The 26,665-nt window shown below is 52.9% G+C and overlaps 7 protein-coding genes across 7 annotated transcripts; 5 read left to right on the forward strand and 2 right to left on the reverse strand.

The window, feature by feature from the left end:
* The first annotated feature begins 130 nt into the window (after positions 1 to 130).
* PV09_09001 (uncharacterized protein) lies at positions 131 to 1,791 on the forward strand. The gene is made up of 2 exons (XM_016362988.1): positions 131 to 1,282; positions 1,353 to 1,791. Exons 1-2 carry the CDS (start codon positions 494 to 496, stop codon positions 1,431 to 1,433), a joined length of 870 nt encoding a protein of 289 aa, XP_016209213.1. The 5' UTR covers positions 131 to 493; the 3' UTR covers positions 1,434 to 1,791.
* Positions 1,792 to 2,484: 693 nt separating this feature from the next.
* PV09_09002 (uncharacterized protein) lies at positions 2,485 to 2,988 on the forward strand (the record flags this gene model as incomplete). The annotated part of the gene is made up of 1 exon (XM_016362989.1): positions 2,485 to 2,988. The coding sequence occupies one exon, from the start codon at positions 2,485 to 2,487 to the stop codon at positions 2,929 to 2,931; it is 447 nt and encodes a 148-aa protein (XP_016209214.1). The 3' UTR covers positions 2,932 to 2,988.
* A 1,163-nt stretch (positions 2,989 to 4,151) lies between these two features.
* PV09_09003 (L-xylulose reductase) lies at positions 4,152 to 5,561 on the forward strand. The gene is made up of 3 exons (XM_016362990.1): positions 4,152 to 4,912; positions 5,015 to 5,261; positions 5,340 to 5,561. Exons 1-3 carry the CDS (start codon positions 4,400 to 4,402, stop codon positions 5,378 to 5,380), a joined length of 801 nt encoding a protein of 266 aa, XP_016209215.1. The 5' UTR covers positions 4,152 to 4,399; the 3' UTR covers positions 5,381 to 5,561.
* Positions 5,562 to 5,913: 352 nt separating this feature from the next.
* PV09_09004 (uncharacterized protein) lies at positions 5,914 to 11,782 on the forward strand. The gene is made up of 3 exons (XM_016362991.1): positions 5,914 to 9,256; positions 9,309 to 9,575; positions 9,630 to 11,782. Exons 1-3 carry the CDS (start codon positions 6,074 to 6,076, stop codon positions 11,694 to 11,696), a joined length of 5,517 nt encoding a protein of 1,838 aa, XP_016209216.1. The 5' UTR covers positions 5,914 to 6,073; the 3' UTR covers positions 11,697 to 11,782.
* Positions 11,783 to 15,187: 3,405 nt separating this feature from the next.
* Positions 15,188 to 17,288, reverse strand: PV09_09005 (uncharacterized protein; the record flags this gene model as incomplete). Its single annotated transcript, XM_016362992.1, has 4 exons — positions 15,188 to 15,554; positions 15,605 to 16,600; positions 16,648 to 17,035; positions 17,087 to 17,288. The coding sequence occupies 4 exons, from the start codon at positions 17,286 to 17,288 to the stop codon at positions 15,275 to 15,277; spliced, it is 1,866 nt and encodes a 621-aa protein (XP_016209217.1). The 3' UTR covers positions 15,188 to 15,274.
* A 3,077-nt stretch (positions 17,289 to 20,365) lies between these two features.
* On the forward strand, positions 20,366 to 22,733 carry PV09_09006 (uncharacterized protein). The gene is made up of 3 exons (XM_016362993.1): positions 20,366 to 21,177; positions 21,235 to 22,031; positions 22,083 to 22,733. The coding sequence occupies exons 1-3, from the start codon at positions 20,766 to 20,768 to the stop codon at positions 22,335 to 22,337; spliced, it is 1,464 nt and encodes a 487-aa protein (XP_016209218.1). The 5' UTR covers positions 20,366 to 20,765; the 3' UTR covers positions 22,338 to 22,733.
* A 626-nt stretch (positions 22,734 to 23,359) lies between these two features.
* Positions 23,360 to 24,699, reverse strand: PV09_09007 (uncharacterized protein). The gene is made up of 2 exons (XM_016362994.1): positions 24,390 to 24,699; positions 23,360 to 24,330 (listed from the first exon to the last, which is right to left on the reverse strand). The coding sequence occupies exons 1-2, from the start codon at positions 24,519 to 24,521 to the stop codon at positions 23,446 to 23,448; spliced, it is 1,017 nt and encodes a 338-aa protein (XP_016209219.1). The 5' UTR covers positions 24,522 to 24,699; the 3' UTR covers positions 23,360 to 23,445.
* Positions 24,700 to 26,665: the final 1,966 nt, after the last annotated feature.

Below are 26,665 nucleotides of genomic sequence, written 5' to 3' on the forward strand. Positions count from 1 at the left end.
CGGCTCCTCGTTGCAAAAGACTTTGCTCCGCTACGCGCAACATCAGTACGGATCGTTGCTAGAGTGCAGCCCGGCGAGTCTACGGCTCGGGATGTCTGGCAGGCTGGTTTTTCGAGCAGCATTTTTCCGACACCGAGCATCCGTCAATTGACCAAGCGGGCTGGACGCGGGATCGCATCGGGGCGTGGTTGTCGCAATCTCGTCGAGGCGATGTTTTGAACTAGCCACAAACGCGGATCCCCTGCACCCGTCAACCACCAAAACAACACAGTCCGAGTGGTCCAGCCTTACAACGCATAAGGGGACCAGCCAACCAACTCCAACCACCCGCTTTCTCGCATGCACCACCAACGCAACTCCGTCATCCGCAACCGCCATCGCTACCGCTGAACCCCGCTCGCTCTTCATGTCATCAGTCACGAATTACGACCGCTACGACTGTCCACACGTGTCCTATCGCGCCGTAAGACCTGCCGCTGGCACCTCGTAAACAATGTCTCGTCACGGTCGTCACTCGGGTCGCCACTTCCTCGAGGGCCTGGGAGTCGGTGCCATCTCCATCGGCGGCGCTGCAGCGGCCATCGGCGCGACCTACAAGTTTTCCGAGTTCTTGGTCAAGTGCAAGAGGCTGTTCGAAGTGCGCAGCGAGAATGAAGTCTTTGTGCGTCTCGTCGAGAGCGTCCAGGCCGACCTGGCCGAGCTGGATCGCCTGCTCGCGCTGAAGGAGGTCAAGGAGGCGCTGCGGCATAACAAAGGCAAGACGCTGTGGATCCAGACCAAGGTGCGCGACGTGAACCAGGCCATCGGCTCCATGAAGAAGTACACCCGCAAGGTCGCCAACGCGGGCTGGTGGCTCGGCATCAGGACGAGGATCTGGTGGGTCTTGCACGAGTACGAGAAGCTCATGCATCGCGAGATGGAGTTGGCCTCGGCGAGGGAGGGCGTCCTCGCCGCAATCGAGTACCTGAGTCAGTTCGAAAAGAACCCCGAGAAGGCCAAAGCCGAGAGCACGCAGCGGCAGGCCACCACCACTACCAAGAAGATCGACGTCGACGTGGATGTTGAGCGTCGCCGCGAGGGCACACGCGTGATCGAGCTGGACTACGAAGGACGCCCGAAGCGCGATCAGAGAGAGTACGAGTATTTCGAGGAGGAAGTCGAGCTCGAGCGTCCGCGCCGCCGAAATTTCGCCCGCGAGGGCTTTTATGACGGTAGACTTGACGGTCCGCTGTCTACGCGCCCAAGCTGGTGGACACAGAAGTACGGAGAGCCGCGCGACGAGGTGAGTGTCTGATTTTCCCCAACCGACACTATGTCCCAACAGACGCGTTTTGCTAACCCGGCCGCACCAGTATGTCGAGCGCAGAGTTGTCGAAGAGAAGATCGAGACGGACATGCCATTGCGCGTGCATTGGCCGTCCTCCAAGCTGTGAACGGCACATCCTACCTGAATGAGAAAGAAGGGAATACAATCTTGTCAAAGAAGTACAGTGGATGCATGTCAAATTTTACCGTATACACTCCTTTCGCCCATTTTGGTCGTCGCTCTGTGTCGATACCCTCGTCTTTCCTGTTCTGGCCCCCGCTCTCCCCAGTGCCCGCTGCTGCTTGTTTCTTGCTTTGTCGATTCTTAGCTAGCAAATCGTCATGCAGATATGTCTCACTTCACTCGGCTTCCCCTTTCCTCTACTGAACGCAGACTCGCTTGAAACAGAGTCTTTGGCAGTCAAGCAACAGTCCAGGGCCGTGGCGCTCAAGTGCGAAAATGCCACCCATCGCCCATTCCGATCGCTTTTTTTGTTTTTTTTTTTGCTTTTTTTTGCTACAGTCCTCAGTATACGTGGGCTGTTGCTGACGATCTCACATGAGCACTATATTACCGTTACTCTTCCCAGCTGGCCTCCCACAGTCGCCCTAATCGCCATTTGACCATAGCCTTGTGCCGTCCTATGACTGACAACCCTTTAAAACGCTGCGACACCTACTTATACATGAATATGTTGCATAGCCGCTTGACCAGACAGCAAACAGGCCCCGGCGGTTTCCCAATCAACGTCTCTCGCGTACACCAAGTCCGTTGTCTCTTCGCGTGCGCGGTGCCCCACCGAGGCCGAAGAAGAACAGCGAAAGATCAACCCGATAGGAAAAGAAAAAAAAAGCTGCTAAAAATATATCTTGGTCATATTAGGCACGCACTCTGCTGAGTTGGAAACTCCGACATATTGGGAACGGGCCGGGAAGTGAACCAGTGCTTACGGCAAAGATCTGCTTCCTTCAACGTCACGTGTGGTTGTCCTGGCAGAAACTACACGCGCAACATACTCTGGCTTACCTGTTGACTCCTGGGCATCAATTGCGCGCCGCTTGTTGAGATATACCATTTATTCGAAAATCAATCGCCTGAAATCACGCTGCCGGGTCTTACTCTCCTGCAGCTCGACTTCCCGGCACCAAATTCCTTTGCTTCGCGCCCCAATGATCAGGATGGAGGCAGCTCCAAAGACCATGACGGGAGGCTGCCTCTGCGGAGCGATTCGATACACGGTCACGGGCGAGCCCATGTTCTCGTGCATCTGCTATTGCAACGACTGCCAGAAGGTGACCGGGTCCGCGTTCGTCGCCATCCTAGGCTTCACGGCAGCAAACTTCAAGATCGCGGACGTGGATCGGGCCGTCGAGCACGTTGGCCTCAACCACGCCAAGTCCTACAAGGGCACGGACAAGACGCAGAGCTTCTGCAAGCAGTGCGGCAGCGTCGTCTTTGGCGGCGAGTACGGGAAGCTCCCGTGGCACACGGTGTACAGGGGCACGCTCGACGAGCAGTTCCGTGACGAGCACCCGCCGACGGTCGCCATGTTCGTGAGGGACAGACCTGAGTGGGCCAAGATCGAAGGGCTGCAGGAGTTTGAGAAAATGCCGCCTCAGGAGTGAGGATAAACATGTGGGGAAAAGAAAAGGAAAGAGGACGACAACCAAGTTGAGGGAGATGGAGTGTGAGCGATTTGTGGCGAGCCAATAAGTCGCTGGAGTAGTGAGCAGCAGGAAGAGAAGAAGAACGTTGATTCACGCAGTAAACTTAGGCATTTGAAAGTCGAAAATTGGATCCGTCACGCCCCTGGTGACCGATACTTCCGGATCGCATCCCACACTTTTCAAAACGTTGCGACGAAGCATTTCTAATCCCTCCTCCTGCCTTTACCCGTTCTGATTCGGCTTTTTCAACTTGTACGTGACAATGGGTCGCTTGATCCGCCGAGTTGAAAAGGCTGTCCCGCCGTCGACAAAAGCGCTCACAAACTCGCACGGCAAGATTTTTTTTTGTTCGTTAGTCAACATCGAGCGGCTTTGACCCCACGGGTATCAATACGCCGAACAGCGGAGTAATTCGAGGAACACGACTTTAGATACGCTTTCAGAAATGAGCTGGCACGGCCACGCACCGCCACGAAGCCAACGAGTGCCCGGTCCGACTTCGGTTTGTTCGACCTTGGGGTTTTAGTTTCTGATTAGCTCGCATACAGGAACGAGAAACTCTCCGTTCGTATTTGTTTGTTCGACGGAATCCCCCCTCCTCTTGGATCGCTGTACGGATTATACGTTGCTTATTCATGGCCTAGAGCTGGTCCCCGCGAGCCCTAACTCCGTGCAAGAGCTTCAGCCCGTTTCATCTAGGGTGCGTGGAGCTGAAGAGCTCCCGACTATCGGCGAGCGAGAGTCGTGCGAAAGGCCAGTACCCCAGCAAACAAGTCTCCGCTGGGGCTGCTTAGTGACGTACGGGCCCAACTTCAATAGCGCTTAAAGGCGGGCCCCCTAGGAGACGTCGGTACTCTCATTGCTGGATTCCGCGGCATCGCTCGCTGTACGTGACAAAACGCTCGGCGTGGAGTAGCAACAGCGTTCAGCGCTCCTGAAGGGTCCAGATGGATGGGTGGAATGGGACGGGAAAATAACGCCCCAATTGCCACTCTAGCCAACGTGGGACAGCTTTCTTAGAAATTGCTCATGTCTGGCCCAGCGTGTCTTCTCCCCTTGATGAGCTAATGCTGCATCACTCGTAGTAATACTGGAGCTACGTGACGTAGGATGGCTGGCAGCTCCAGACAGCGCACCCCACCACGAACGAATGAACTTCCGTAGCAACACTGTCCGTACGCACAAAACTTTTCTCTTCGCTCGCGCGTGCTACCCCTCAAACAGTGCTAGGTTGCATCTCGGCCTCAGTAGCTTCTTATACATTGTGTCGCCCCCGCGACAGCTTCTGCCGCTTCTGCTTCTTCCATCCCTCCCTCCCTCTTGCCGTCTTCTCTAGCAAAGCAATTGAGACAGTGACCCACGCCCGTCTTATCTTATCTCTCCTTCAGATAGCTTTCCCTACTTTGTATCAGGCTAACGTCTCACCATGCCTATCCCAGTGCCAAAGGGTGAATCGCTCAAAGAGCTCCTCTCCCTCAAGGGGAAGGTCGTCGTCGTTACCGGAGCGTCCGGTCCGACGGGCATTGGCACCGAAGCTGCGCGCGGCTGCGCAGAGATGGGCGCCGACGTTGCCATCACCTACAGCTCTCGGCCCGCGGGTGGCGAGAAGAACGCCAAGGAGCTGGAGGAAAAGTACGGCGTCAAGGCCAAGGCGTACAAGCTCAATGTGGGCAACTACGACGAGGTCGAAGCCACGGTACAGGCGATCATCAAGGACTTTGGCAAGATCGACGTGTTCATCGCCAACGCGGGTCGGACCAGCGACACGGACATCCTCAATGGCTCGGTCGAGGCGTGGAGGGAAGTCATCGAGACGGATCTGAACGGCGTGTTCAACTGCGCGAGGGCGGTCGGTCTGCACTTCAGGGAGAGGCAGACAGGCAGCCTAATCATCACCGCGTCCATGTCCGGCCACATTGCCAACTTCCCGCAGGAACAGGTGCGTTCTTCCATGCTCTTATTTTTTTTTTCTCAAAACAATTTCCTTGTCCTTGGCGCGAATTGCTTTGTTGGAGACTGGACAACTGATTGCGCGAGACAGACTTCGTACAACGTGGCGAAGGCCGGCTGCATCCATATGGCGCGTTCGCTCGCCAATGAGTGGCGTGACTTCGCACGCGTCAACTCCATCTCGCCCGGCTACATCGACACTGGCCTGTCCGACTTTGTGCCCAAGGAGACACAGGAACTCTGGCGCTCGATGATTCCGATGGGCCGCGACGGCAAGGCCACGGAGCTGAAGGGCGCCTACGTCCTTCTGGCCTCCGACGCCGGCTCGTACATCACCGGTGAGCAAGCACACCCCCCAGGCTAGAAGACCATTGGCAATCTTGCTAACCAAGGCGCGTGTTTCTTCCGCCTCACAGGTGCTGACATCCTCATTGACGGTGGCTACTGCACCCGATAAGCGTGCTGCACGCGTTGGAGCATGTGGTGGAACGGAAAAAGGTCTGGAGTTCGAGCCGAGCTCCCGTTGTACTCGAAAAGATGGAGTGGATCCAGTCTGCCTTTATTTGGCTCGTAGCGTCATGCAGAAGTCCAAGGACATGAATTCAATATGAGTAACACGTTGTGCGTCCGTTGAAATATCTCGCTCTTCCCAGAGCGGCATACTAAGTGGAACTCGCTACTCACGTGCGCGGTGCTGCACGCGCTGTCCGCGGCATTCAGTGCCACCCACGCTGTCTGCGGCGCCCTCGCGACAGGTCAGGCTGCGCATGTAGAACCGGTAGCGTTCACGTCGGTGAGCAAGCGATGCTGAAGCAGCATGGCCCGCACTGCCGCTGGTGCTGCGACGGCGACGGGGACGGCGACGGCGATCACGCCAAGGTCAGCACGAAAGCAACGCGGCGCGTCGCGTTCTGGCTGCGCACGGGGTCCGCGACCAACCACCGTCGTGCGCTTGGCCCGCGCTCTCCAAACCCAAAAGCTCTGGAGCTGCCCATCTCTTGCTCGTCCATCTCGTCCGTCTTTCTCGACAGCAAAACCCAATCTCAGGCCCTGCCGCGCCCCGTCCGCCTGAGCCCCTTCGTCCCGTTCACAAGATCATGGGTGCATCGTCTCTCACCTGCACTTCTCACGCGTTTTTGTTTGCATAGTTATGGCGTTTTTCAGCGAGGCGTTTTATTCTCCTCAGTCTCCCCCAGCTTCTTCGCTCTCCCCGCCAGTTGCAGGCGGCGCCAGTGGTCCAGCCAGCCGGCTGGACTTGGACGTCGAGCAGACGCTTGACGAAACCATCGACTTCCTCTCGTCCTCCGACATCGACAAGCTGCTCAGCAGCTCCCCTCGAGCCGAGACGCCCCGGAAACACAGACCACTCGACACACCTCCGTCCAGCGTCGTCACCCACAAGCTCGCCTCGTCCAACCCACCACAGAAGCGCGTCGATTTCGCGCCTTTCACGTCCACAAACTGGGGGTGGGCCGCCAACGCCGGGCCTGATGCGCACAAGGAGAACACATCCTCGCTGCTGAGGAAGCTTCAACCGTCCAAAGAACGCAGCTCCCTGCGCTCCAAATCTATTCTAAAGCCAACCAGCCGCCGCGAAAACGGCCAGGACGCCTTCGGCAGCAGCAGCAGTAGCAGCAGCCCCAATATGGCTCCCTCTTCGAGTTCGTGGCCCCAAGTTCTGGACGCAGGATTGAGGCAGCTTCGCTCCGAGGCGCCCACCACCCGTCTAGACGCGTGGCGGATGATGCAGCAGTATCTCGCCACTGCCGGGCCATCTGTGGAGAGGAGCGACGAGCTCGGCGAGAAGCACAATGCCGTCCTGTCAATTGCTCTCACTGATCTGAAGCACAGGGACAGTCAGCAGTCAGGCGGAATGCCCAACCAGCTGCCTAATTACGCCCTCAAATTCTTGGCCAGGCTCGTGCAGCTTCCGGCCGAGTTGTCCTCGTCGCTGCTGAACGACCTCGTCAGAACCACTATCGAAGAGCTCCAGCGCGAGGACATGTCTAAAAATCTTCGCAGGTGCTACATGGAGCTTCTCCACCAGCAGAACTTCGGTTCGGACGTCATGTCGAGCGCACGCGTGCGCAAACTCGTCGAAGCCATCCACAGCTCGAATAAGGTTCAGATCAGCTCGGGTATCTTGCTGGACGAGATCAAAGTATGCAGGAAGTTCGTCGATCAGGCGCCCGAAGGAATGATAGCTTCCGCGTCGAGTTGGCTGGATATCTTGTACCTCGGCGTTCAGTCGGAAGAGCTGGCCGTCTTTCGTATCGCTGTAGACGCCTTGTTCGAGGTAGGCCTCAAGCTGGGGCACCGCATCGAGGTCTCAAGGGCTTTCCAGAAGCTGCTGTCGGCAGCGGTCGGCGAAGCAACTGAACTTACCCAGCTCCAGCACCTAGAAGCGGAGATGAGGCGGAGGGCAGACTTCGCACTCGACACGACACAAGCCGGACTCATTCCGAAGCTCCTATCGGCCGTGCTCATGCTGCTTCGGGCCAAGGGCCCATCGACTGTCTTGCAGTCGCACACCAAGTCAATGCTGTCGGTGTTGCGGACGTACTTCCAGAAATCGGCAGTTTCGACGCAGTCTCTTGCTTGGACTGCGTGGAGCTGGCTGATAATCGCAGAGATGCACGGTGGAAGATGGCCCGAAGAGACTCGCGCAGCCCTGCGCCGGCCCATGGAGAAGCTCTTGATGGACTCGAGCGTCGAATACGAATTCGACAAGCAAACACCCTCCTACGTTGTCTCTACTTATCTCGTGCTGCTCTACTGCAGCTTTGCTCCCGATTCTAAACCTGGCGAGATAAAGTCAAAGTGGGACATATACGTTGCAGATGTCTTGAAATCGATGGTTCAGAGCCAAAGCAGAAGTCATGTCGGGCTGGCATGCGACATCGTATGCAGGCTGCTGTCTTCCAAGACGCCGTGGGATCCCCAAATGCTCCTACAACTGCGCAAGCCTTGGCATTCGTTGATTCTGAAGGTCGACGATCTGCCCAGAATCGATGCTGCGTGGATACGATCGAACCTGGACCCTGTGCTTCGACTGCTCGACAGGATCTTCAAGTCGCCGCAGCGAGCAGAGTATTCCGTGCCCGTGTTGAAGGCATTGCTGGACGCCTTGGCGCATGCAAGTGCCAATGAAGTCACCACGACAAGGGAGGCTAAAGAGGCGGTCGCTCGGATCACAACGTACCTGAACCATCTCTGGGCTCCGTACAGTCGCAAGACGAAGGATACTGTGCTCTTCGGCCAGCTTCTTGACGTGCTCTTTCAGGAACCTTCAACAACCCCCAGGAGCCGCATTGCCATCTTTGCAGAAAACATACTCCGAAAGGCTACGCACGGAGACCATTTCGAGGTTGCAACCACTCCATCCCACCGCTCAAACAATACCTCGCCGCCGACCTCGACGATCGCTCATTTCCTCGATCTTGCTACACAGGAGTTAGTCGGTCAACATCCTCGAACCGAGCTGAGCCAACAACCCGACGACCATGCCACTGTTCTGTACAATTTGATCAAGCAACTCGCATTCCACGTTTATGCTTCACAGCCAACACTCGTTGGCAAGATCGCCACACTCTGCAACAACATACGGCGATTGATCAGGAAGAAGAAGGACAGCGAAGGAAGTCATGTTCACGCTTACATCGATACACTGTGTCAAGACGGGCTCAGCGAAATTGAGCATCTGGTTATAGGCGCGAAAACAGATGGCCACAATGCTTCAGAGCCGCTCGAGCGTGCGTACGAACTTCTGACAAACACGATGTCCGACATTGCGTGCTACTCCACTGGTGTTTCGAATCAGCTGACTGCATGTTACCGAGCCGTTCTTGACAGGGCTCGTTCGGAACTTGGGGTGGCCGGTTCTCTGATCAGCGTCGTAGAAGCGTGCGCTCGTGGCGTCCTTCACAGACTGAATGATGAACGCGATATTAAGGTGCAACACAACACCCTGCTCGACTTCGCCGCAACAATTCTGGAAACAACACCTGTCGCGGTACCCTCACTAGAGATTCGGAAGGCAATTGAACGTTTTGGAGGTGGCCGATATCCCTCTGGAAAAAAGAAGGCTGACCATCATGAGGTGTACCAGATGGTAGATCACGTGCTCCGGATTGTCTACGAACACGTAGCTGGAGAAACTGCTACCGTCAAGTCAATAATTCATCTTATCAATGCCCTGATTCAGGCCTTGAGGAAGCAACGTACTTCGGCCATCAACCTAATTAAGGTCATGCAAGTCGGCATTGCCATCTTTGTTCGTGACAAGCACGGGAAGATCTTTGGGACCAACGCTGTGAATTTACCCTCAGGAGCAGTAAGAGTGACTAATGCACACCCGCACGAAAGATTTGCTAATACTATTCCAGTTTATTGAGCTTTGGACCACTATCTGCATCACCATCTTTGAGCACAACGACCAAAAAACCCTTACGACCTTTGATGACCTAATAGCAGCTGGTCTGACAAGCCGCTCCTCACGAATCGCCAACGAAACGGTGAACGCGTGGAATGAATTCTTCGGACTTCAGGCTGACTTGAACTACCCTGCGAAGACGGCGAAGGCGCTGAGGCAGCTGACGGCAATAGACGTTGACCTTCAGCTTGCTTCAGCTCTTCCTCAGGCAGATGAAGAGGTAATATTTTTTCAAGTGACTCATAAGAAATCACCAAAGCTAACGCCACAACAGACTCCTGATTCACCACTGATCATCGAAAGCATCGAGTCCGTTTCGGAGACAGAATCTGTTCTGGCGCCTCCGACACCGAAACCAGTGTCACAATTGTCTCGGCCGTCAACATCTCCAATGCCAGCCGCTTTGCGAGCTCGCCGAGTCACAAGTACGACACCCAGAGGAAAGCCGAAGCCCCGTCATGAAGACTCTCAAATCCAGTTCGAGCCAATTCCTTCATCGCCATTGCCACAGCCCGATCCAAGCACGCTTACGGAACGGCAGAAGGAAGTTGCCGAACGTCAACGGCATGGCGAAGGAGCGCTTTTCGCAAATATTTCGAGCCCTGCTCCACCAAATCGTACGAGACACGTCAGCGTAGATCTTCCTGATGAGGATGAAATCATTCCCACGCCATCAACCCCTGTGTTGGCTGCAAACATGGATGACGCGATCCCAAGTTCGTCGCCTGTAGTGGCATCGGTGAAGCGTAGAGAACGTAGCGCTCGTCGTTTGCCCCCTGCTGGAGTCGAATTCAATAATACACTCGCAACTTCACAAGACGACCTTCCTTCTTCCCCGCCAGCATTGATCGAAGAGACGTTGGTGACACGCTTGCATAGTTCTGCTACCCCTTCGCTTAGAAATGATAATGCCGAACACCTCCGGCGCAAACGTGACAACCTGATTATGGGCCTTCGAAAGTTGCAGTCGATCCAAAACAGACCTCTAGAATCCCTTTCCACCACCACCATATCTACGGTGGAAGATGCCCCATCGTTGATGAAGCAGACGCATTCTCAACACGGCGAAATTGAACACAGCATTCCCTCAACAGCACCCGAGGACACGGAATCCTCCAATAGCATACGAGGACATACAATAAAGTTGACGGAGTCGAATGAGACTCGTGTTGAAGACTCTTTCATCGGCCCTGACACCGAAGAATCGCGGGATGCAAATCATAAGAATGTGTCAGTTGAACAGTCGTTCGATGATAGCCAGGACATCAGCCAGCGGGAAGCCTCTTCGCCAATGGACTCGCAGCCAAGGAAACGAAAGCGAGGACGAACTGCGTTAAGCAGCACAAAGCGAAGGAGAACATCTGATTCTTTCGCCTACAACACCACAGACATTATTCGTTTCAAGCCAAAAGGAAAATTGCAGGCCATTGATGAGATGCTGCCCACGATTCGTGTCAGAATTCCTTGTGAAAATGAGTCTGAGCCTTCATACCCAGACGAAGGCACTACGTCGGAAGAACAACTCATACACTCGTCTAACACTACCAGACCGGGACGAACACGCCGCTCGAAGCCACAAGAAGCTCTCGAGCAGGAGTCAAAAGTCCGTACAGGCTCGCGCAAGCGAGGTCGTTCTTCTGCCAGATCACAAGGCTTTGATAATGACTATGACGCAAATACTAAGCGTACTAAGACATCCCCAAGAACGCCCACGAGTCGGTCACGATCAGCCAGTGTGCATTATGTTGAGGTCACACCTGGCGATGCTGAGGGTCGGGAAAACAGCATCTCCACGAGAACTGACACACCCAAAGCTGAAACGATCATATCTCGATCACAGAACAAGGCGCTTGGTGAGTCGAAAGATGGCGTTATCTCCAGAAATCATGCGGGCTTGGCCGGTCCAGCTGCCAATCGAAGCTCCACTCACGTAGAGCATATCCCACCAGTCGAAACAGACGCAACAGTGTCCGAGCAAGTTAATGAAGGTACAAAAACTCAGGTGGATGAGCCGCTGGAAGGTGAAGTTTCGGCACGAATTCCTGGGGACGAACATTTTCCTTCAGCTTCACCCACACGCGCAAACAGCCCAGTGCCCAGTGTGGCTACCTCCCTTGCCAGCAGTCAGGCCAGTCAGTCGAGTCAGATGAGCTCATTTTCTGTTTCCGCTTTTAAAGATGTGATGTCCAGGTTTGTGGAGCAAATAAAGGACTTTGTCAATGGTGGTCGTCGGCTTGCAACGGAAGAAGCGGCACAGCGGATGGCTGAGGAAGCAACTAGAACAGTGGAAAAGTTAGCAAGGAGAGCAGAGAGGAATCGATTAGACTATCCTGCCCAATAGGATGAATTAGCATATGCTGCCTCCGTTTGCCAACAATTTAATAGAATACAGTTTGCCATCGAGCTTCAATGTACAATCACATATCAGCCTATTGGTCCAACGTGCCTGCTTTCAATCTAGCTTCTTTGTTCTATTATCCCGATTAGGCCATACAGACTTGAATCCATTCGATATCTGCAGAACGCAGTCTGATCTACTAAATAGACGCAGTTACTCATGTAGAGACGTACCAGATTCTCGTAGTCAATTCAGGTCGGAATTCAGCGATTAATATCATCCATGAGCCAGAATCACGTATGCAGAAGATTCCGAGGTAAAATTGACGACTCCAGCGGATTTCTTGAATTGAGGCTTCAATTTGCCGCTCGTTATCTCACAGTTAACCTAAGCAACAACAAGAGACAGCAATCAAAACTAGCAGAGACCAAGGATTTCACCTGGAATCGCAGCTGCGCTAGCCGAACATACGACAAGAAGACTTGAGACCTAAACTCTCAGCCGCACGGGAAGAAGCTCGGAAAATTCACCGTCACGGCACACGGGTGACCTCGTCGAGATAACAGTACAGTACAGCAAGGAAACCGGATCCATACAACGCCAGTGCGGCGAAAAGCAGGCGTAAATGCCGCTGTCTCCAACTCAACACGATCGTGACAGCGGTCACAGTCCGCTTTTTTGACAGCGCTTCCCAAGGCATAAATCATCGTCGCCATCGTCCTCGTCGTGATTCCTACCAGCCGTCGAGCGGGGTCAGTCTCACTTTCAGGCCGCCCTTCGGCTTGGACGTGACGCCTCCCTGGATTTCTAGCACAAAGTCCTTTTCTGCGAACTCCATCTTGAACCGCCCGACCCAGCTCGCGAGCAGGGTGGCGAATTCGGCCTTTGCAAAGTCCTTCCCGATGCAACTGCGCGGACCGTGTAGGAAGGTCATGAAGCTGTAGTTGCTGGAAGCACCGCCGGTGTTGGCCTTGCCTGGCGCAAGCCATCGCTCGGGGTTGAATTGGTCCGCATCAGGGCCCCATTGTTCTTGGTCTACATTTACCGCCCTATTATGTTTGTCAGCAGTGAAGTTCTATACGCACGATGAGACGATGCACGTCGAGCTGTAAAGCTGACGTCGTCGCAAGGGATTAAGGATTTCCAAAAGCGCAACAAAAGTTTCAGCTCATTCAGCATGAATTGGAGAAGAAGATCGACGCACTGTGATAAGCATCAGCGAACTGTTTCAGCAAACACACGTTCAACTTGCAAAAAAAACCTACCCAGGGACACAAGACGATCACCGTGTCTTTTGGGACTCGCTGATCGAGGATCGTGGTGTCGTGAGCAGCCACACGCAGAGTAAGTGGAACCGAGGGGATAAAGCGGAACGTCTCGTTGCAGAAAGCCCAAAGGTACTGGAGCTTCTCGATGTCGCCAGACGCAATCGACACGTCGTCGGACGGGGATGGCAGGTTGCTTCTGATTTCGTTGCGTAGTCTTTCCTGCATTTCTGGGTGCTTGCACAGCAAGTACGACGCCCAGGTCATTGCAGACGCCGTTGTTTCGTGCCCAGCAGCAAGGAATGTCATCATTTGATCGACGAGGTTCTCGTCGCTGAAACCTCCGGACTCGATGGCAACGGAGAGAATGTCAATACCCTTCGCCTTGCCTTCGGCCAGTTTCGCTTTCTTCTCCGCGATCAGATCGTGACACACTCGTCGAATCAGAGTTTGTGCCTCCTCGACCTCTTGGTTCCTCCGAAGCGGAAGCCGGCGCAAGATCCAGAAGGGAACGATGATGCCGATCAACTGAAGGGCGCGAGTTGCGCCACTTGGTTGAAAGACGGTTCGGTAGCAGGCGATAAGCTCGCTCTGCGGATCCTGGATTGCATTGAAGTCATGTCCCATACCGGCCACTCCGATGCTGAAAACCACCACACAGTTAGCAACTCGGGGACCAAGTGCATAGCAATTCGGCCTCCTTTGGACGCATGGAACGCTTACATATCAAGTGTCACACGGCTAGCCCAATCACCAACCTCAAGTACTGCGGAGCCGACTTCTTTGTACTCGGCATCTGCCTTCAGTATTTCCGTCATTTTCTCGACGACTTCTCTCGCTTTCATCCAAAAGGTCGGATACAGATCCTTGATGTGCCGGAACGCAAATGCCGGCGAAAGGTTCTTCCTTTGTCTCTAGACGACGTCAGTCTTGTCATCCCACTTAAAGAATACCATGTACAGAGGGACAGACAGCTCATATAGGATAAAGACGTTGAACTAGTCATTTGAAAGAACGTAGAAAGTCCAAGACCAGCAGAGAGGAAGCACCTCATTTTTTTTTCTTTCTTAATAACATGGTCCATTGTGCAGCAAGTGGGTTGAAAAGCAGGAAAATAATCGTACCTTGTGTTCATCGCCCTCCGCGAGCAGCACACCGATTCCCAGAAGCCTTCCAAGGCCATTTCGGAACTGTTTGGGTTTGATGAATTCGTAGTTCTTTGTTACGAGAACTTCTGCCAGGGCCTTTGGAGAGGCGACGAGCACTCGCTCGCGATTGAATGCGTGTCGGTAACGCAGCAATCCATTGTTTGGAATTGTCTGCAGCCATGTTCTCGCTGGCTCTCCGCTCGGCTTGGCTAATATCTCGGAGAGATGACCCATGAACAAGGATGCATTCTGCTGATGTCAGCAAGCGCGCTCCCAAGACTAGGTTAAAGTATAACTGAGGCCAGGTTTAACAAACCTTAGGCTCTGGGAGGTGCCGGAGGGGCGACAGATAGAGAGGATACACTATAACCGTCCAAAGCCCGAAGCCAAGAAGCTGCACGCCGGACAAGAGAGCGTAGTTTGCAGAAAAGGAAGCAAAAGGTGCGTAGTCGGGCGCAACCCTAAGCAAGGCCAAGGTTCCCGCCAGGGAAGACACGGCGACGTTGGTAATTACGCCCATTGCGAAGGTCCTGTGGTGCGAGAGGGCCCAGCAACGTAGAACGACAATGAGCTCTCAAGTGCGAACTTCTGCGAACAGTATGAATTAAAGACGCGAAGCCAAATTCGACAGCGAAACCGTGTTCACACAGCGGCAAATTGAATCAATCCGACTCCGATGTGACGACGTCTTTTCGCCTGGAAGACACGAGCCAATTGACTGCTGAATCAAAACAATCCCTCCGGATCGCCTGTAGCTTAAGCTTAGCCGATCTGGTTGCCTCTGGAGAAGCGTTCGGCGCTCCCGCTAGCGACGTGGCGTGCAACCGCTGCGGCCAAAACTTGCGAATACAGAATCCGTTCTGCCGACGGTTCGACCGGGATCGCAACTGTTACCACTTCCGCTCCCAGGCCTCCCTTTGAGCTACGCCTACAAAGCCTGCGTGCTGTTTGCGGTAACTTCTGCGCGACGGCCACGACGACGGCAACACAAATCGCGGCCGTTTCTCCCCACACGCCAGGAATCTTAAAGGGCTGAAACTGGCCTCCGTCTGTCGACGTTGGGGCATGGAGGGTGAGACAATCGCTCAAATAATCTCTTGATTTTGGCTTGCTACGCTAGATCTCTACATTCTGAATCTCGCCTTTCCCCCGCTCCTTGCGTTTGGCTTCAATCTGCCAGCGTGGACTGTCCAGGGAACTCCTCCTCGCGTTTTTGCGCATCATCGGCTGCCTTGGGCTTGTCTGGAGTGTCATGCGGCCTCCAGGCCCCAAGTGGCGTCGTCCCCGCCTCCTGAGGCACAGGACTTCCCACGGCCTCCAACCACTTTGGATCGATATGTTCCACCCGAAGATATGGAGAAAGATTCTTCTTGTGGTTTTTCATGGAGTAGCCCATGCCGAGGAACGACCACATGTTTCGTTGGTTGCGGTACGTGATCTCAAAGTCCCTGTGGTTCTCGCGTTAGCAGCTGCATGCGGACGTCGGATGAAAACATACTCGTATCTGGGTTCTGCAATGACGTCCATGTAATGAAGTGACGAGCCCGGCCAAATAGCGTTCACTCTGCCCGTCTCGTTGTTCTTGTACCAGGACCGGCAATCATCCTTCCACACCGAATGTTTGATCCACTCCTGCGCGTGCTCGTTGAAAGCGTCGGTCACGTCCTGCTTCGGCACCCATGACTTTATGTCGTCCCTTTGCATCTTGTTGATGATCTGGACCAGATATTCCGACACCGCAAGTAGTGGACCAACAACTGCACCGTTCTCTACAGGCCACGTGGGTCCGATCATCATTCCGAAATTGGGCATCTCTGGAACAGCCAGACCCAGATAACCTTCAGGACAGATCTTCCACTTGTCCTGCAAATTCGTGCCGTTCTTTCCAATCACTGGGAACCTAGGCTTAAACGACACGTCGAAGCCCGTAGCACAAACAATGGTGTCGACCTTGCGCTCAATCCCGTCGCCACCGACCACGCCGTCTTCCGTAATCTTCGCAACGTGTGTAAAGTGCACGTCGACATTCGGCTCCTGGATGGCCTGCATGTACGGATCTCCGGGCGTGACGCGGCGGCAGCCGACAGCAAATTTCGGTGTGAAGCCTCGTAGTAGTCGTTCGTCCTTGATGAATTCCGCCATGCGTTTCCTAAGCATCTCCTGCGCCATCCCCTGCGCTTCGCCTTTGTCGTAGAAAATTTCCCACAGTCCGTTCACTTGATCCTCAATGTACTTGGCATGCTCGACAAGCTTTTGGGGGTTTCTGCGGAACTCGTCCTTCTCGGCCTGCGTATACTCCTTGTTCGAGCCATAGTTGTTGGCTATTTCAACAAACCATACTCCCGTGCGAACAAAGACATCGAGGTGCTTGGCGTGTTTTTGCATGCTGGGAACAGTTTGTATGCTCGAGGCTCCAGAGCCAATGACTGCAACACGGTCGTTCTTCCACTGCTCCGCTTGGTAGTCCTCCGGCCATCTTGCGGTATGGACGATTCTTCCTAGATGTTCCGTCAGAACCGCACTGATGCTTCTGCAAGTCACGTACCTTTGAAAGTATCCAGACCCTCGATGTTTGGCCACTTAAAGTCGTTCAAAACACCTGTGCCGTATATCAACAGATCACATTCATCTTCAATTTGCTCCACCGTGCCATCGCTTTTCTTCTGCTCCATCTTGACAATCCACCGGCCTTTGTCTTCATTCCATCTCGCCTCTACAACATTGGTGTTGAAAGTCATGTACTTTCTCAGTCCAAAGACTTCGCATACTTTATTCAAGTAAGCATGAATATCCTGTGCAGGTGAGAAAAATCGAGGCCATTCTGGATTCAGCGCGAAATTCAAGGTGTACGCATGACTCGGTATATCACAAGCACATCCAGGATAGCGGTTTTCCAGCCACGTTCCTCCAATGTCTGGATTTCGTTCATCTGCGACGTTTTCTCAGTACAAGCTGGTAAGTCACGGGATCTGTAACCTACAAATGACATGATCTACGTTCTTGCAGAACTTTTGGATGTTGTACGCATTCAAGATACCAGATAGACCGGCTCCAATGCTAAGAACTCTCAACCGGCGATTGTTAGGATCATCGTATGTGATGTTTGGGATGTTGTAACCAGAGCTGCCTGGCGTGGAGTAATCCCATTTTGCAGTGCCAATGGCATTGATATCAGGGGCCATACTAAATATGTGGTTTCCAAATAACAATGCTCTGGAGACAGTGAATCGGGGGAACAACTTCGCGGGGCAACGGATCAACAATATATAGAGAGCAGTCCTTGACTAGAAGTCTTCGAGTAATACTCAAAAACGATATTTCAGAACTACCTCACTCAGAATAGTATGAATCTCCGGGGGTGGGGATTCCGTTCCTCCAGCAGATGGACCAAGGGAGATACTGAATACTGGCTTGAACGTCGTGCAGAGCGTGACAGTTGGTACTTTGGAGTCAAGTGTTACATTCGAGTTTCTTCACGGGAATAAAAGACAAGAATGATACCCTTGACATCATGTATTTGTCAACCAGCTCGTCAGGCGCTTCTACTGTGCAACCCCTCTTCCAAAACCTCGGGTTATGCGCTGCTGATTCACGGATGCAACGAGCGGATGTGTACTTCAGAAACAGGCTCGGACTTGACCTTGGTTGCGAACAAGGTCCGTGTGATTCTCTTACTTCTCAGCAAAGCCCAGAGCTTCCTTTCTGGTCCTCTGTTGAACTGGTCAGTATCGTCTTTTGCCCTAGTTCGGTCATTTATCATCCCCTTCTGATCGTCACACACTCCAGATTGTGGGGTCAGACTATCATACCCCACACTGCGACGCCACAACCGAACACAGCAGGTGGCTGAGCACAAGCGACAGTCATGTCATGCGAGTCGAGTTGACACAAAAAATCTCCGAGCACGAGCGATTGTTCTCGAAAACATATAGATCGTATACACAGAATAGACAAGGAAATTTTCCTATGGCATATTCGACCGATCTTTCCGTCCTTGCAGGAGTCTGGTTTGCTATCGACGGCTGTTGATCGGCAACTAGAATTCTCAGCGCCCAAGAAGTCTTTCTGCTACAGCAACTTACCCCACTCCATAGCCTTAGCCTGCGCACAAGTGTGCTAAAACGTGTTGGCCGCGTGTGTGAAAGCGGGTCGAGGTATTGCCAGTGAACCATTAATCAAAATAGTATAACGTGGTTCATCTCACCAGGCCCATCATGCAAATCTCCCAATCCCTTAAATGCGTTAAACAACCATCACCGTCAAGCGTATTCGTAGCTGCGTTTGTGGGATTCAACCGCGCAAATATTTCATGCCTGAAAGCAGAATACCTGCTTTTTCGTAGCTAAAAGTGTCACGTGAGCAATCGCCACTCGGTCGAATGTGTTTTCATGAAAGCGAAAATTGCACTGGAGGAAAATTTCAAGGAGATAGAGCGAGCGATTATGAAACAAAGAGTCCGAAACACTCCCAAGCGTCTCCACCGATAAATTCTAGAGATATAAATTCATCTTCGCAATCAATAGCTGAAATATTGATATTTTTGTTCATGACGAGTATCCACTGGATGCATCGTATTGTCGGTCTTCTGCAAGAGTAAATATACTCGACACAGTGTGACCATTGGCCTGTTAAGATAAAGAAGATATGAATTAAGGTTTCATAGCAGTGCGAAAGCAGCTTCACACTTTGTTCCATCCTGTGTCTTATATCGAGATATCATCAGTTCCAAACGATGAGACGACAATCCAGACAAGGACATTGAATTCAAAAGGATATTTGCTCCTGGTAACTGCCGCCTTGCCTAGCCCACGACTTGTCTACTCCAACCTTCCGTGTCTGTTCAACAGACTGTGTGGAAGATCAAAGGGAAACTCAGCGTTGAATGACCTTTGCGGGGTTTTAGCACTACAAAAAACAGATCCACGCGTTATGGAGAAAGAGTTTCATCATAGGATTAGAGAATATAACGTTGAATGAGAAATGACGGAAGCTAGGGCTATAGCAGACAGCAGTCGAATGACGTTGGAAGAATTCTGGATCCTTAAGAGCATAACATTGTTGGATAAGAAGAGAAATAGCGAGAAATGGAAGTAAAAATGGGAAATCTCCAAAAATCGGAAAATATCATGCTCTTAGGCCTCGAAAATTTCAATAGCGTCTTATGACCACCTCTGGTCCCGTCGTACTTCATGCTGGGCAATGGTCACCAGTAGCAAAGATGTAATTTGCAGTGCAACCAACCTGGTGGCATTGAAGCACGAGACGTGTACTCGAAGCATCGATTTCAATTGACTAGGCTTGGGAATCGAACGGAAGACTTTTTGTTGATCTGAGGGCCGGTTGGAAATTTTTTTAAAGAAAAAAAAAATTTCCCCTCGGACGCCCGTCACGCGTCGTAGCCTTGCCGAAGGCGCCCGCGAGAGCACCAAGGGAAACCAAATCCAGGGATGGACGAGGTCAAGGAGCAAAAAAGAACCGTGTGAGCAAGGAATTGAGCCCTGCGTGGGGGTCGCTGTGGTTATATATTAACCCTCTTTGTCTCTTGAATTGTGAAAGGGAGAAACACTCACAACCCACGACCTTCAGATGACTTATTGTGTCATAAGAGTCTGACGCTCTACCGACTAAGCTAGCAAGGCCGGTTGTTGAACCCACCGCGCACCGAAATGTAATATATTTGCTCAGAGTTGTGGGTCAATCTGGCAAATTTTCCGCCAAGGCAATGCGGGAAGTACACGGGTAACGCCAAGTCATGTGATCTGGACCGGGGGCGAAGAGTCTAGGAGGCGGGACGTATGTGAAGCTCAAGCTTTTGAGCAGCTCGAATAGACGAGCGCAACGAATCAGAATGTAAGCGGCAGATGCGGTGAGATGGAGATAGGAGGAGGCGCGCTGCAAAAGGAAAATAAGTGCTGCCCCCGCAGTATAGGTCTCACGCGCCAAAACATCAATTAAGATTTCGATGACCACCCCTTTGAAGAACCTTGAAAAAGCCCGTCAATCCCACCGTCCTCAATCTCTTCAAGCTCTGTCGAGTCCATCGACGATCCTGGCTGCATCTAAATGACCTCATCCGCGATTGCATAAGTCGCTATCGGCCGCGTTTTTCAGCCTTATCGAGGCACTGGCGATAAGGGAGATCGTCAAGGATGCGCAGTCTGTCCCTGTTATTTGTCGAGACCCTCGACAGTCGCTACGCCAGCGAAGCATTCGCTGCCCTCCATCATCATGGCCGCTTCAGCTCTCCTTGGAGGAGCAGAAGTTCATGGCCAGCTTCCCCAGGTGCGTTTTCGCCGCGATCCACTGCCAGCGATGTGGTCCAGCTCCCCACGCACTCGTGGCCGAGGTCGGTGTGCAACAATACGGTCAGAAGGGTGGCATGACTGTACCTTGCTGTTACTTTGCTCGCTGGCTAGAAATTTTTTTTAAATACCGCAGCGGATCCACGTATGAGGCTGGTGGGAAAAAAAGAAATTTCGGGGCTACAGGTTTTGGTTCTGGAGCTTCTTCTGGCTTGATATAACTGCTGATACGGTCTCTTAAAAACAGTGTCCTACCGAATCCTCCCCGCCCGTTTCACCTCACACCACCATCAGGACTGGCTGAAAAGCAGCCGAACACAGCATTCTTTCGTATCTCCACAATTTCAGATACGCACCATGTCTTCCACGTCAAGTCTTAAGAGCCTGAGCATAGACAACGTCAATCCACGCATCAAGGAGGCAAAGTATGCCGTCAGAGGCTTGTTGGCAATCAAGTCGGAGGAGTACAGAGCGCAGCTGAAGAGGGGTGAGGGCAAGAATCTGCCCTTCGATACTGTCATTAGCGCCAACATTGGCAACCCTCAACAGCTGGACCAAAAGCCGATCACATTCTTCAGACAGGTCGCCAGCTTGGTGGAGAACCCACAGTTGTTGGAGCATGAAGATGTACTCACCAATTCTTTGGGATACAAGAGCGATGCAATCAATAGAGCCCGGTGGCTTCTTTCTGAGGTTCACAGTGTAGGGGCTTATTCACAGTCCATGGGAGCGCCAGGAATACGCCAGTCCGTGGCCAATTTCATCGAGAGTACGTTGTGAAATTTGTTGTCTTACCAGCACCCAAGCGCGCTGACAAAAGAGACAGGACGAGACGGCTTCCCAGCCGACCCGAGTCTGATCTACCTTTCTGCAGGTGCATCCGCTGGTGTGAATGCTATTCTATCTCTGATATGCGCGACGCCAAAGACGGGCGTCCTTGTTCCAATCCCGCAATATCCCCTGTACACCGCGACGCTCGCCGTCCTCGGCTCGACGTGTGTCCCATACTACCTTGATGAGGAGAAAGCGTGGGGGACGAACATGGAATCCATCAAGACTTCGTACCTGAATGCAAAGCAGGTCGGCATTGACACACGCGCCATCGCCATCATAAACCCGGGCAACCCAACAGGTTCGAGTCTAAAGCCAGAGGAGGTGAAAGAGGTCATCAAGTTCGCGGCCGAGGAGAAGCTAGTCGTTATTGCAGATGAAGTGTACCAGACAAACGTCTTCATTGGTGAATTCTACTCGTTTAAGAAGGGTCTGAGGGAGCTTCAAAAGGAAGAGCCTGGCAAGTATGACAACGTTGAACTTGTCAGCATGCATTCCGTGTCCAAGGGCATGGTCGGTGAGTGCGGACATCGTGGCGGCTACTACGAGCTTGTGGGGTTTGACCCCAAGGTTATCGACGAGCTGTACAAATTCGTCTCCATTCAGTTGTGCCCTCCAGTGATTGGCCAGTGCATCGTGGAATGCATGGTTAACCCTCCGGTCGAGGGGGATCCTAGCTACGAGCTGTACAAGAAAGAATACGACGGCGTGTACAACGGTCTGCGCGAACGTGCCAATGCTCTGTACAAGGCGTTCGAAGAGATGGAGGGTGTGCATTGCCAACCACCATCGGTAAGTTTGGCATTGCGTATCTCAAGGCATTACGCACTAACAAGGCTTTAGGGTTCTATGTATCTCTTCCCAACCATTACTTTGCCACAGAAGGCGATAGAGGCTGCAAAGGAAGCCGGCTACGCGCCAGATGAGTTCTACTGCCTCAAACTCCTCGATGCCACTGGCGTCTGTGTGGTTCCGGGCTCGGGCTTTGGTCAGAAGGAGGGCACCCTCCATTTCCGGACGACGTTCTTGGCACCAGGTACGGAGTGGACTGGCAGGATCGTCAAGTTTCACAAGGAATTCATGGATCAGTATCGTTAAAAGAACGGGCGTCCCGGTTGGGACACATGTTTACTCCACCATTGCGGGGATAGCGACGGTTCGAGATGAGTTCACTGCCCCATTTGTACATAGTAGACCGATGCAAACGGCCCAGCGAGGGCACATCATTGGATAGATTTACAACAATCGGACAAACTCACGACTCATCCATCTCAATATTACACAGTCTGGCATTCACGGGAAGCGAGCGTCAGAGCCGGTGCTTTGCCTTCCTTCGCCTCGCATCCGCATGGTGTCTTATAAGGCTCCTTCGTCTCCCGCCTATTCTCAGACATCGAGAAATTATCACGTGCTTCCATCAGAGGTTTTCCTTTTAGCATAGCTCTTGCAGCGTCGCCATCTCCTCTTCACATAAATTGCAAACATGCTAGCCTCAATCTCCTGCGTCCTCCTATTTTTTCTGCCTCTTGCGCGCTCGTTCCCCGCGGCGGTCACAGTGTACAACCCCACGGCGTCGCTGACCGCTCCGATGCTCATCCAACGTGAAGTGAGCGGCTCCCTCCAGTTTTACAGTCGGCCGAGTTTCGTAGGCGTCGAACGCGAGTTTTGGGTTGAGTTCGACAGGTGCAGAAACTTCCCAACCACCGTCGCAGTGGGCTCAATCAAGCTCCCCAGCTCGTTCTACAAGAACAGCATAACGTGCGTGTTTTACAATAGAAACGACTGCCCAGACGGCAAACGAGGCGTCAAGGTGTTAATCGTCACGAAAAACCTGTCGGATGTGAGAAAACAATTTTCATCGGTGATTGCGAGTGTAAAGTGCAATCAGAAACTAGTGTTGCTCAAGACGTACGCAGACTGAGCCGGGCTAGAATCCTTGCACAAGGCGAATGCGACAACTAGGGACGGGTTGGGCTCTTCTGAGCCCAGCATGGCGACTGGATGAAAGAAGTTTTTGATTGAAGCTTGAGCTGGCTATCGACGGCGCAAAATGGGTATCCTAGCAGATAGTAATATAATCACAAAAATTTTGGAAAAGGGAGGTAAAGGAGAGTTAGAGAAGAAAGAAGAAAAAAAAAAAAAACTCCCGTCCCATGCTTGAGAGGTCACCCGGTTTCCATGCACACAGGAGGACCATTCTCACATATTAGAGCTCACCTCGCTCCTTGCGCTCCTTTTCTCTCTCCTTGCCTCTCCTCAACTTCTCAAAATATACGCCAGCAGCGTAGAACACCGGGTTCGTGGCGCCGGCCGTTTCGCCTCTCATGCCTCTAAAGCGCTGCAGTTGCACGCTCTGTATCTTCTTGTCTTCGGTGTGATACTGAGCCATCAACGTCCGCAAAAACGAGGCCTGAGTTTCCTTTGTGCTCTCAAAGTATTGGTTGATGAAGACGCGGATCTGGTCGCAGTTGAGGGGGGACACGAACGAATCGGAGAGCTCGTTCTCAACCGAGATCCCGGTGATGTCTGGGATCGGGTTGAATAGCTCGTTCGGAGGGCCCGACGGCACCTGAGCGGCAGACGTGGCGCTCGAGAACGAATGTGAGATGGAAGGTCTTTGTCTCGACGGATAATCATCCGAGTCGGCACTTGATGACGAAGAGATGGACCGCCTCGGGCGCTTGGCCGATGAGATCAGTGAGGTGTGTTCATCGTCCATCTCGCCATGGGGAAACGTGCTCGCGAAATAACGCAAAGCTTCCGAGTAGACTTCGCTGCCGCTGCCTTTGTCTGGGCCGCTCTGACCCATGAATCTGTAGTACGATGGATTGGAAACGCCCAAAGCCCGAGTGAAGTCGGAGACCTTGACACCGGAATCGATCAAGCTCAATATTTTTGCGCGCACCTGATCGCAGTCCAGCTTCTTGCGACCGTTGCTCGCCTGGGCGTGGGCGTCGGCGTCGTACATGGAGCGCTTCCTTGTACCATTGCTTTTCAACGAAGTCGGCAGCGGAACACCGTTGCCGTTCGATTCTGCGAGCGGAGGTCTGAACCTAGCGAGCGTACGAAGGATCCTAGGATCGTGGGCTTTCTGCTTGCTGGTCAGCTCGAGCACCGAGCGATGAATTGTAGCGACGGCACGCGACATACGGTGGCGGGGATCTCCAGGTACTGCTCCTCGTCGCCGGGCAGGTTGGGGACGCGGTACACGTTGGGAGGTACGTCGACGGCTTCAATTGGATCCCATTGCGACGTCAAGTGGTTGTAAAGAAACGAAGTCATTGCTGAGCATCAAGAAATGAAGCAAGATGAGAGATGACTAGCACAAGATACGGGCAAGGAAAAGCACCACGTAGACACCTCAAACTCCAATGAAAACAAGGCGCAAAAGGCCCAAAAGCAGTGGGGGGGGTATCTCGAAGGGGAAGCAAACTAACACGAGGACGACGTACAAGGCCAGGAGAAGATCACACGGCTGAGAACTTGTTAGCGTCGAGGTAGTGAGGTACCACAAAGCCCGTGGCCATAGCTTCGCGCTTGGGCTTGCTATGCTGCGTTCCCGCGCCGACAAGGAAAATCCCAAGATAAAACTTGAGAAGTTTATCCATTCCATTCTCGTGCCTTCATCCGTCATTTGCTCGTCTGCGTCTTTGTCTTCCTCTTTCTCTCCGTCTTGGTCTTCGTCTTTGGTCTCTCTTCTCCCCCTCTCCTCCTCCTCCTCCTTCTTCTTCTTCTGCTGCTGCTGCTGCTACGGAGAGACTGGACCTATCCAGTGTCCAGCGCCCTTTCGTCATGGTGTCCAGGCGGTTAGGCAGCGCGTTCCCAACAGCCACGCCACACGCGTGCGGATTCGACCTTGTGCTGACCCGATAAACGGACAGGGACCAGACTTGTCACACACGCGTACCGCTTCTGTCCAGGTCTTGGCGAATGGTCCATCTCTTGGTTAAGATCACTCGTTGTCTCGTGGCTTTGGAGCCGTATCGGGAGGCCTCTTTGGTTCTCTAGCTTAGGCTGCTGATTCTAACGGCACGGCTGTATTCCGAAATAGAGCATTCAAGAGGCCCTCGCTCGAAGAAAATTCGCCGCCCTCAGCCGACGACGTGCTGCTGTTCAGTCCGGGCTTTCCAGCGCAGCCTTGCAACCCTACCAGGTCTTCCACTCGGTTGTGCCACGTCTAGCACGAGTGAATTTCCAAAGAGCCGCACCACGCTGAAGAATTGCACAGGCCGTACTGGTGCTGTAGGCGCAGCCGCAGCGGTGTTCTCAGAACGTTCCTTGGACGCGACCATGACAGTCACCCGGCTAGAGCATCCCAATTCGGCAGGACCAAGCATGGGATGCGCTTACCACAACGCCTTTTGTCCCGCTCAACGACGCTCTCGGGTTCGGTCCTCTGGTTATGGCAGAGGCGCCAGGAGCATTCACTCATCTTCTTACGCTGGACTGTACTGGACCGCAAGACGTTGCTCCACACGGCTACAGCACCATGTTGCATTCACGCCTTAGCTCAGCTGCTCGCTGCGCAAGTAACCAATACTTCTGTCGATGAAAAAAAAAAAAAAAAAAAAAATAGGCACGACGACAAGAGTGACACGCCACGCTCTATCACACGGCTATGTATATAGCAAGAAGACATCACCGGTCGTGCAACCATTCCTCGCTTTCCAAAAGAACTTCCACGTTCGCCAAAAGCGTCAACAGTCCTCTCTTCGTCAAAACGCCATTTAGTCCCCAGTCGCAACCGACACATCCTCTGCGTTACAATCTTTTGTGGCCAACAGACACCGCTCTTGAGCGCAGCAATCCCCCCTTGTCACCGACTCCTCCAAAGCCGTCGTCTACGTGCGACCCTTGACTGTCGTTTCTTTTTCTACCAAACAGCAGTTCGTCTCATGGCCAGGCTCCAAAAGTCCAAATCCTTCGCGCTGAAGAAGCGGCCTAGGCCCGCTTCCATGTCAACATCCTCGCGCTCCACAATGTCGGAACGCTGCTCCCCGTGCCACAACGCGGGGTGCTGCTCGGACGTCAAAAAGCTGGCGCAATCACGATGGTCATGGCTGAAGAGCAAGCTGCCCCTCCACGCACCGTGCGAAAGGTGCACGTCCATCCGCTACCAGAGCGAGGTTGGACACTGCTATATATTCTGACAACCACAGTCGCCGCGACGGCGAGAGGAGAGCTTTGATCGAGACGAAGCATTGGACATGTTTTGAGAATTTTCACGTCTCAACAATCGCGTCTCGAAAGGGAAGGAAATTTTACTTTGGGAACAGAAGTGGAAAAGGGCATGGCCATTGAAACGTTCTATGGCCGTTCGAAATCATGTAGAGGGCGGAAAAATAAACGTCAAAACAGGTTAATTTCAATAATTGTTTAAGGAAAAAAAATAATAAAATTGTTATGTGTAAGGTATCTCCATTTGC

The sequence above is a fragment of the Verruconis gallopava genome, assembly GCF_000836295.1.
Source record: "Verruconis gallopava strain CBS 43764 unplaced genomic scaffold supercont1.51, whole genome shotgun sequence".
NCBI lineage: Eukaryota > Fungi > Ascomycota > Dothideomycetes > Venturiales > Sympoventuriaceae > Verruconis > Verruconis gallopava.